This window comes from Pimephales promelas, chromosome 21, assembly GCF_988280905.1.
Source record: "Pimephales promelas chromosome 21, fPimPro1.hap1.1, whole genome shotgun sequence".
NCBI lineage: Eukaryota > Metazoa > Chordata > Actinopteri > Cypriniformes > Leuciscidae > Pimephales > Pimephales promelas.
Window position 1 is genome coordinate 29749084 of NC_142789.1, and position 10989 is coordinate 29760072.

At 41.0% G+C, this 10989-nt stretch overlaps 1 protein-coding gene across 1 annotated transcript; it reads right to left on the reverse strand.

Annotated features, from left to right (window-relative positions):
- Positions 1-3716: 3716 nt before the first annotated feature.
- errfi1a (ERBB receptor feedback inhibitor 1a) lies at positions 3717-10781 on the reverse strand. Its single transcript, XM_039673822.2, has 4 exons — positions 10644-10781; positions 6693-6891; positions 6455-6522; positions 3717-4948 (listed from the first exon to the last, which is right to left on the reverse strand). The coding sequence occupies exons 2-4, from the start codon at positions 6839-6841 to the stop codon at positions 3837-3839; spliced, it is 1329 nt and encodes a 442-aa protein (XP_039529756.2). The 5' UTR covers positions 6842-6891; positions 10644-10781; the 3' UTR covers positions 3717-3836.
- Positions 10782-10989: the final 208 nt, after the last annotated feature.

The window sequence follows — 10989 nt, forward strand, 5'->3', positions numbered from 1 at the left end:
TAGTCGATTTTCCTCAACAGTGACTAGGAAGTTAATAATTCTTGCAAAACGTAGGCCTAACATTAACTTTGTGATGATTTCACAAATCAATCATTTCAAAAGCACAACTTATATAAACTATAATCTCAAGAGTGTGAGCGTTGAGGTATATGAAGAGTTCAGATGCAAAAGCCTCTAAATGCCATTTGAAATTTTCTTCTTGAATGATGATTATCAAACTTGTATATTTAAGTTCAGTAATTTCACTTAAATAACAATTAATAGGTAATTATCATTGCCATTTAAGTGAAATCACTGAACTTAAATATACAAGCTTGATAAAAATGATAATTCTAGAAGAAAATTTCCAATGGCACTTAGAGGCTTCATATATTTGTAAGGTGTTCACTGTGAAATGGGTGTAACTGATCAGCACTTTAATTCTTTAGACCGCAGGAAGGAACTCATTCACATTTTTGTCCTGGAAATGAAATGCATTGGTTTACATGACAAGTAAATGTGTTTCTAAATTCAAAAAATGTAAACCATTTTCTTTTAGGAACAGGTTAAGGGTGTGGGCTTGGGTTAGTCTGTAATCATCATAATTGGATGTATATAAAACAACAAAAGTCTATGGTATGTCCTCATTTAGATAGCCAAGAAACCACGTGCGTGTATGTGTGTGTGTGTGTGTGTGCTTTCATAGGGTTGACAGATAATAGATTTGAGTCAAAGCCATCTAAACAAGATGTTTGCTTATTATAAACCGTAATATATGTGGTTCAACCATCTTCAGTCCCTTCCTTGTGTCTGATTTTGATCAGGCTGTGATTAATCAGGAAGCTTATCTTCCTTTAAGAGTTGATTTACTGGTTTGCAAAGAGTCATTTCCATTTCCATTTTAATCGACTTACATCACTGAAATGACTATTCTGTGTCATTACTGTATATTTTAGTACATATATTATTACACAATAAAAAATAATGGATTTTTAAAGCTTAGACAGCATCAACTGTTCAATGTTCCTTAGAAGTCCATGTTGTAATTGTAAACCAAAACAACATTTTTGAAAATTATTTTCGTTAGAAATAAAGCTGGAATAAAATAAAAGAACAAACTTACAGAAATCTTGCCTTGACAACTAACTGAAACAAATAAATGTATTAAAAATACAAAAGATGACTAAAATTACAAATGAAAGCTAATAAAATGACCTAAACCTTGAATATAAAAAGGTAAAATGCAGAAGGTGACTTAATTTCCCGTTATCCGAGCCAGATTTGTTAAATGGATCGGTTCTTGGATATTATAGTTGCTCACTTCAGCGGCTTATCGTTTCATCCAAGGCTTTAGCGCCAAAAAAAGACCAGAGAAACAGCATTTCCCCCAGTCATCAAGGCAGAAAATACCCGTCTATGCGAGTAATTCCCAGGTTTGCTATAGATAGTGCCCTGTAAACACACACATCCCTTCAAACCCCACAGACCTGATCCAAGATCAGTTTTAAAGTGCAAAAGACCAGTTCACCTTCCTCCTGTCTGGAGCCAGGCCAGTAGTAATGAGGCAGAGCGCAGGGGCGTGGATGTGATAAAACAGGCAAAACAGCTATATCTGTGTTCCACAAAGATACGACAAACTTCACAGAACGAAATACAACAGAATATCAGATAACAACAAACTTGATTCATAAATAAGTATTTATTTCTATTACTTTAAAGGATACAATCCACTAAGAACTATTCAGTTTGGGTAAGAGGACAATGTTAAATACTTTTACACATCACAACATACTGTTTTGTCAGTGCACTTTGCTTTATATCTATATTTTAATACACACACACACATACACAACACAGCAGAGATGTCTATTTCTTCTTGAACCTGCCTTCATTTTTAGGTAAGACTGCAAAAAGGAAAATAAAAACAATGTAAACATTTTTTTTTTGATACAGAAACTGGTAAAATAAACGAAAAAAGAAAAAGCATGGCATCAAATGAGTTCAAATCCCTTTGTGAGGTGGAAAGTTGCATTGACCTCCGAGCGTCCAAACAGCATGTCCTACTCTCGTCTTTTCAAATTGCATGGAAATTGCTACATTTGCCGAGTTATCACGATGGTTCTGGAAACAATATAGAATAATAAAACATCTCATTCACCAGCTGCCAGCAGCCAAAGTCTCAGATGCCCACACCCATTGTAATCACGTCTGACAGGAATGCACGTACAGTAACAGGAAGATCAGTATGTGTGAGCTTGGCCAAACGCAACACATATGGACTTTAACTCCACATAGCTCTTAAAATCGGTCGAAGTTGCGTTTTCATTGAGGAAGTGTTAATGACTGACTGTAGGGAATGGGCAAAACATAAAAGAAACACAGATCAGGGGCAACTGTTTCCTCGTACGGACTCGGGAGATCGTATTCGTTGAGTCTTTGTAATCCGTAGTTGGGAACTATAATGGGAGGTAGTACTCGAGAAAATCCTATTCCAGACAATGGCTCACAGCTTCACGTGGAGACAGCACTTTAAAAGATGAGATAAACACATTCACAGGTTGCTTTTTGTGCAACAAAAGAACACACTACACCTCAGCAAGAAGCCAGGGATTGGAAATACTCCGTTCATTCAGAGGGCAACATTTCAGCTGCCGTTTTAAGCAGCTTATAAAAGCAGTGCCAAAATCGGGCAAATGTAACACATTCAGCTCCCGTCTCACTCACACACTCGAGCAATACTTAGCCTGCTCCTATGTAACACACACACACCACACGTTTTACAGACAGGCCACACAAAAGCGCACCAAAGAGGCTGAGAGAAAGAGCTGCGAAATTGCGTACACGCAATGCAAAAAGATGGAATAACCTTCACTTAAAATGGCGGCCGCAAAAAAAAAAAAAAAAAAAAACAGGCTGCTTTTATACTTCATATATGGTAGACGACATAAACGTACAGAAGAATTACTGACCCTATGTCCCCGTGATCGGATGAACGTTATCATCAAGGCGATATAAAATGAGACTACGAAAATTTACAACACTGAAGAATGGAGGTACCAGACCAGCTAATACCCAACAACTGCACCATGTCATCATTTCAACACTTACATTTCACATGAACAATGAAATAAAAATCGTAATTTCCGAGCTCGCTCTGAGAGAACTAGGTTGAGAGCAAAACAAGAGAAATCCCAGTAACTGCAATTCATACGTAACTCGCTCGAATTTACGAGCGCTACAGCAAAACCGCAACAAAGCAGCGACAAAGTCTTCGGACAAACGTGTCCCAAGTGAAAGCTTCGGGCCTCGAACCCGGGTCTCCGGCATCTCTAACAAGGAGGCTAAAGACTGCAGCCGCTAGCATCTGTCGCTAGAGAGCCTATTGAGATCAGGGGAGTGAGGTTTACTCGCTAGCTGGCCTCCGTTGCACTCGCCCCCCTAAACCTCACTCTCATCCGGGTCACGGCACCAATGTAACCCCTCCACCCGGGTCCAACTCGACCCGCTCCAAGCGGGCCTCGAACCTGGGTCTCCGGCATGAGAGTCGGGCGCTCTAACAAGGAAGCTAAAGACTGCAGCCGCTAGCATCTGTCGCTAGAGAGCCTATTGAGATCAGGGGAGTGAGGTTTACTCGCTAGCTGGCCTCCGTTACACTCGCCCCCCTAAACCTCACTCTCATCCGGGTCACGGCACCAATGTAACCCCTCCACCCGGGTCATACTCGACCCGCGGGCCTCGAACCCGGGTCTCCGGCATGAGAGTCGGGTGCTCTAACAAAGAGGCTAAAGACTGCAGCCGCTAGCATCTGTCGCTAGAGCGCCTATTGAGATCAGGGGAGTGAGGTTTACTCGCTTATTTCACACCAAGTCTATTTGGTGCGTCGTTTTCTTTTTGCCTTGACAGTCCCAGTCCGAACTCGAATCGGAGGCATCCGCGCCTCGACCCGCTGTGCTGCTGTCCGTTAAATACTTCTCGTGTTTGTCCAGGTATGGCGGGCGCTGTGGCAAAAGGAAGTAGTGCGTGTTGCTGGCTTTCCTGCCATTCTCCATGACGGGCAGAATGCACGGGGAGCCTTCACTATTCTGCCGTTGCAGACCGCGACTGACGTATTTGGGATCTGGGGCGAAGCTCTGGGTAGGGGGCATGATCCCGTTGAGGTACATTGGGAGGCTCTTTGGGCTCGGGGTGCGGGAACTACTGGTGGAGAAAGGTTCTCTAGGGGGAACTTTGGGGGGCCGGTCATCGTCACTGTTGGCTCCCGATGAGACTTCGGCTGACCAGCGCCGGTGGTCTCCCGTTTTGATAGGTCGTGGGGGAATAGGAACTCTCGGAGGAACTTCTGGTTTATCCAGGCCTTGTGTATTCCGGTGGTGACTGGATAGCCGGAAGGAGGTGGATTTGTTGAAGCAAGCCGGGCCAGAATGGGATCGTTGCAGCTTTCTTTGCGTACGTTTCTCCTGCTGTCTGAGACAGTTCTGTTGTTGCTGTTGCTGGTCGCGGAGCTCCTGTTCCCTCTGCTGGGTTTCCCGCTCCAGCCGTAGCTTCTGCTGCTTCAGCTGGGATGTCGGACCTTCAAAGTAGGCGTAGTTAATCTGTCCACAGCCCCTGAAACTCCTCCTACTAGGCATTCCATACCGGAAAGGAGAGTGTTTGGAGCAAGGTTCGGAAACCAAGCAGCGATTGTCATCCCCGTTGAAGAACTCTACTTCACTGTCCACAACCTGATCCGGTGAAAGCTCATCTGAACCGGGAATTGGAGGAAGGGGTTTGGTGACTCGGCTCGGCGTCTGGGGAGGACTGATGCGCTCAGATACGGTTAGACGTTGAAAGCAGGGAACCACTTGGTCGTTTTTGGCAGGGCTAGACGTAGAAAAGTCTGTGTGCAAGGTGAGCTGGGAAGGTCTGGGCTTTTTGGGGGGCAAGGGCTGGCCTCCTGGGCTGTTTGGTGATTGAAGATGAGTCTGCTGTTCTGTTTGAATGGAAAGATGGCAGAGAATGAGAATACAGCAGGTTTAAGACTGAAAATAATCAATAGCTTGTTTTCACGTGACGTCACGAAACGCAGACGGAGGGCTGGAAGTGATTTTCTATATTTAGGAAGCACTATAACGCACTCAAAATGCCTATGGTTGCTCAAATCGACCAAACCACGAGGAGTTTTTATCGTGTGCCCAAAGTTGTTGTTCATAAGGGGGGAAAATATAAGAAATTGACAGAAAAACACCGGGAAAAATGCCTACGTCTGCGGTCGGGAATGGGAAAATGCCTGTGTGTGTGTGTGTGCAGTGATCACTTCGTCAAATGTGAGTTAATTCATTATTTATGTGGCTTATGGTGTTTAAATACACTTATGTGGCTGTTTGTGTAACGTACAGGTTTCCGAACTTTGTAAAGTCAAAGTATGTCTGTAAGACGAGTTAGATGCTGATATCTACAGGCAAATCTCTCAATTCAGTTGAAAATCAATCCTCTTCATAACGTAAGGATCACGTCCAACATGTGTTTCGATTTTCTGTTTATAAATTTCTCTTGTAATAGCGTCTAAAGTAGTACAGTACGGATTTTCCTCCATCTCGTCCATTGCGCTCTTCACTCCTTGCCCTCCATCTGCATTCAGCGCGTCAACACAATCACGTGACTGCAAACCACCTATTAATCAACTTATATCTTTGCATTGCTTCGACGAATCAAAGATATTTTGATAAGTTCCCCTAACTGTTGCCGTCCGATGGTTTTAAGAAAAATCTGGATAGTTAGGATCCAAAATACAAATTAACTTTTAGCGCCACCTAGTGTCAGACGAGTGTGTGTGCATGAGTAGTGGGGCAAGTTTGGGGTCTCTGCGATCTACGGTCTCTGATGCACTTTCACTTTCAGGACAGATAAATAATAAGAAGAAAACCAGTACCTATTGTTCTTTAACGCAAACTTTACAAATCACTAGATGTAGCCGCAAGTGGAACAAAAAATACACTTCCTCTTAAAACAGTATTACATTAAGTTATTTTACATTTGGCAGGGACTTTTATCCAAAGAGCATTTCAAGAAATATCAGTTTGAGCATTCCCTGGGAATCAAACCCCGTGACCTTGGTGTTGCTACCAGTTTAAGGAATAGTTCACCACAATTATTGTTTATTTCAAGTCGTTGCAAAATAATATACTAAAAAATACAAGAGGATAATTTCGTGCAACTCTTTCTATACACAGACCGTTCACCTCTGTCCATCTCCAAAAAGGAAATTGCAAGAAAAGCAGCGTAAAAGTATCACACACGCACTATATTTCACTAAATTAGTCTAGATGTCGCATGTTGAATACTCTACTACTTTGAAGGTTTAATATGGTGCAGCTGGACAGTCATGGTTGCTATCAATTTTCTTTTTATGTATTACAAAAAAATTGTTGGGAAGAAAATACACCATAGAAGTTTAAGGAGTGAACTAACTAACAATGATGAGACTTATGTTACTTACTTTCCGCTCCTGAAAATGATGGCAGCACCTGTTGCTGGGATTGATGGTTAAAATCCCTGAAGCATAAGCTGCAAATTAAGAACAGGAAAGCCAATCAGATTAGTGCACAAATCCAAGGTTCATTAACATCATGAAAAAAAAAAACACTTTTCTGTTCAGTCATGCAATGCATGTCCAAGGTCTTATAAAAATTAATGCATTTTCAACTCTGAAAACATGTGAAAAATTTTGCACTCACTTGGGTAGATCATGGTATTTCCAAGAGGGCTTAGCTCCGGCCATGCTATGCCAATGGCTGCCCCGCAGGAAAAGGCTTTGCGCGGGTAAACAGATCTCCTGGGCCGTCAAGCCTGCAGTGGACATGCTCCAGCTGCAGTCGGTTCGCATTCAGGCCAGGAAATGTTCCTCCCGCCAAGCTGGCAGCTGCTGGCCTGTACCTGAAACACAGCCACGAGAGGACGAGAGCATGAATCTCTGGAATATAGCTTCTCAGATTTTCTTTCTTAAAGAGAAAAGGACCTAAATTGTAATGCATCTTATCCAGAGCTCTTACACTTAAGAGCTTATGATTGAAATTGAGACCTTTCCAACGTCTCATTTTTTCTCCTATACTGCAACGAGCTTAAATGGAGATCAAATTGAGACTTTCCGAGGAAAAATGCCCTCGTTGAGAGACGTTGAGGTCTCTCCTGAAACTCAAGAGATCTCAATATGTACTCAAACATTTCTAAATCAAAATGATCCACTTCCATTATATAGCCTAACTCTCTACTCTTACTGTACATCAGCTAGTGTCTTTTTTACAATTACGATTTACAATTACAATTATGCATCTGGCAGACGCTTTTATCCAAACCAACTTATTGCATTCAAGGTACACATTTTCTTTATCAGTTCTTGCTTTCCTTGGGAATCGAACCCATGACCTTAGTGTTGTTAGTGCCTTGCTCTACTGATTTAGCTACAGGAAGATAGTGAAAGTGAAATTTTCCAGTGAGATCTCCCTATTGACTACAAGCATTGCCTTAAACTAGAGCCAGACCGATATATCGGCCGATATTAGGCATTTTCCAATATATCGGTATCGGCAGTTATAATGGCCGATAAATGAATATTTAAAAAATAAAATAAAAATGGACGAAACACGCTTTAATCATCTCTCCTTGGCCTGTTATATTGAAAATGTATGTTTTACAATTTGCAGTATGATGTTATCTATTGCTAAATTAGACTAGCTAACCACAAAGCTAGCTAACGCCACAATAATCAGTGGAAGACCGCTAACGTTAACATTAATGAGCTTGGAAACCACAATGAACTTTTTCTGCCTAAATAAAGTAATGATTACTGTATTTATAACTAGCATATCTCTAGTTACAGTCCCTGCATTGTAAAATGTAAGTTATACCTGCGAGGAGTGAACATTTAGACATAGAGAAAAAGTATCAAACGTATCTTGTGCAGAAAAGTTAGCTTTTCTTTTACACGACGTGTGTGAAATCCAACAATATTTAATAATAATAATAAAAAAATATCGGCCGATATATCGGATTTTAAATCCCAAAAATATTTGTATCGGTATCGGCCTTCAAAATGCAATATCAATCGGGCTCTACCTTAAACTCCTAATTACTGCTTATAATAGTAAGCATTAAGGTGATTGTTATGTTAAGGTATTAAGACGTATTAGGGGATGTCGAATATAATCATGCAGAATAACGCATTAATATGTGCAAATAACCAGCAAAATAGTAATCAATGAGAATTGGACCCTAAACTAATACCGAACATGCAAACCTAATTGAGATCACCTAGGCATCATTGCAATGGTTTTGTTGTTGTGAAAAAACAGATATCTTGTCAAGCTGTTTATGGAGCCCAGGGCTTTCAGCACGCCATCAATTCACGTCCTCCTCGCTTCCCCTCGCTTTGCAATGCAGTCAGCCATGTGCACGGGACTCCAGTCGCGCTCTTTAGAGAAGAACATTGAGCAACATTCTGCTGAGCTTCACAGCCTGTGGTATGACAAGCGTTCAGTTTGACATGTATGCCCCCAAAGCCTTGAGGATAGTGCCAAACTGAATGCTCTCACACACAGATACAAAACAGCCCACATTTCACGGCAAGACTCATGCTCAAAAAATACTGCGGTGCACAATTTATCAGTTTTCTGCGTTAGATGAAATATTGCACTGTAATCTTGTCCGCAAGCACGATTGTGCAAATGCTATTCTCACAGAGGAAGTCTAATATCAAAGTATATGTGCAAACGAGTCTCAAATTTCCTGCCTCGGGAACACATCTTGTGTTTAAAGGAAATTGCATCTCCTATTACTATTTAGTGTAACACACAGCAGTTGCTTCGAGAGTAGAATCCAAAAAAACACTTTTCACTCTTTGAGAAACCAGCTTTACACCCTTGAGAACTTGAAGAGTGATGGACCTGGAGGCAAGGTTCATCCTGGTTTTAGCTTACAAACACATATCACGCTCACAAGCTATCAAATCGCCAACATTACGACAGTCTTCCAGTGATAAAACAACTCATGTAACCTATTACAGAGCAATTAGCACTTTTATAGAACAATTTATTGCAGGGCTGTTTTACAAGGCAATGCATTTCTGCAGAGCTGATTGTGATATGTATGCAACAGAATCAATATTACACTGTAATAACCAATACAGATTTGTACATGATGTCAAAGAAAGCAATGCAAAGCCTCTTCATAAATGGGTATATGCTTTGACCGTCCCTGATCCGGTGCATAAATGCAAACAGTTTTGCCTCCTGAAAGCTTTGGACCTTGGATACGGTCACTATGAGCACACAATGCAACCTGATCTGTGATAAAGAAACCCACGGGACGAGCGCTTCCTCTCACAACAGGTGCAAGACGGACAGACTTCCTAGTGTCCAGACTTTTCTCGATGCTTTCGGGAAGACAATGCCAGTGTGTTGCACAGACGTCAAGTAAACAAAGCGTGCAAAATGTGTTCGCTGTGGCATTAAACCTCCTTCAAAACACTTACAGATGCATATTAACTAATTCTACCCTCTTTTGCATTTAAATCTGACATTATGGAGATATTTGGTTGCATTGTGCAAGAAATGCATCACATTTATTATTATTTTTTTATTAAATCAGCATTCAGGCCACATGCAACATACACTGCAATGATACAATAATCTTTTTATTTCTTATATGCATTACAGTAAATAAAATTACAGAAAACAGTTTTGTATTTGGAAAATCATGTCAGAATGAAAATAAAGTACTTTACACTTTACAGTCAGGTTCAATTTGTTAACATGAAAAATACGTTGCTCATTGTTCGTTTCTATAATATTAACTAGCCTACAACAAAAATAGGCTTTAATTCCTTCATGCAATATAATGTCTTCATTTTGCTGTGAAATGTGGACATGTTCTTGACAGATAGCATCTGATGGAAATACCTGAAATACTGCTTATAAACACACAGCACTTCAAAATCTACTGTAACGTGTGCATATTCAGAACACAAACACACATCCCGTCCCCTTATTTTGACCAACAACAAAAAAAGAGGTCCAATAATAAAGTGTAAAGTCATAGTACATGGACACAAATTACGAAATATCTGCATCCTGACGAACTACCGATATGACATTGTAAGAAGGTATGAAGGAGAGACAGTCTCGCGCGTTCACGCCCCGCCGCGGTTTCCAGGCAACCATACCCGATCTACCTGTCCGCTTCCGCAAACTGGCGGGATGAGTCACTTAAACTCTATCACACCTGACGAAACACACCTCACACATTTCTTTCAGATAAAAGACTGATGTTCCACGAGATGAAGCAACATGGATTTCATCGTCACATATTATGACGCTGACTGCAGTGGGATTTTTTATCAGCTGATAATCATCAGTTTTGTTGTTATTGTAATAACAAACGCTTAAAAAATAAAAAAAAAAATGAAACGAAAATATAAATTAAATAACGATTTAATACGTAAATAAATAAATAAAATTGTTTTAGAACGATGGCTGCGATTCCCTCCTAATTGAGCGCACACTCTTTATCAGATGTCCTGTCACAGAATCTGATAATATCGTTACACACGTCACTGTCGTCATCAACACGCACGCACACACATAGCGAGACAGACAGACCACAAACACTGTAGCAAACACATTAAAATTCACCTTAATCTCCTGGTAGATTCTAGGTGTCCCGTATTAAATGATCATAATGCCGTAATGATCCCGTTCGGTCCGTTTGAAAGCTGTACTGTATCTCTATGGATGCGCGAGGGCTTTCATTACAGCGGTTGAGTGCTTCGTTAAACGGGTCTCAGTGTGCGCGGTGCTTTAAATGCTCACTGCAGTCAAAGGACGCGCAAGCCACGCCCCCTCAGACGAGATTTAAAGACACAGTACACACAATGGTGTTCTATATGTGACTGTCTCTGCATCATTGTTACGCTTTCGGTGTTATGTATTTGTTTAGACTATTTGTTATATATATAAATATGAGTGCCATTTGAAATTT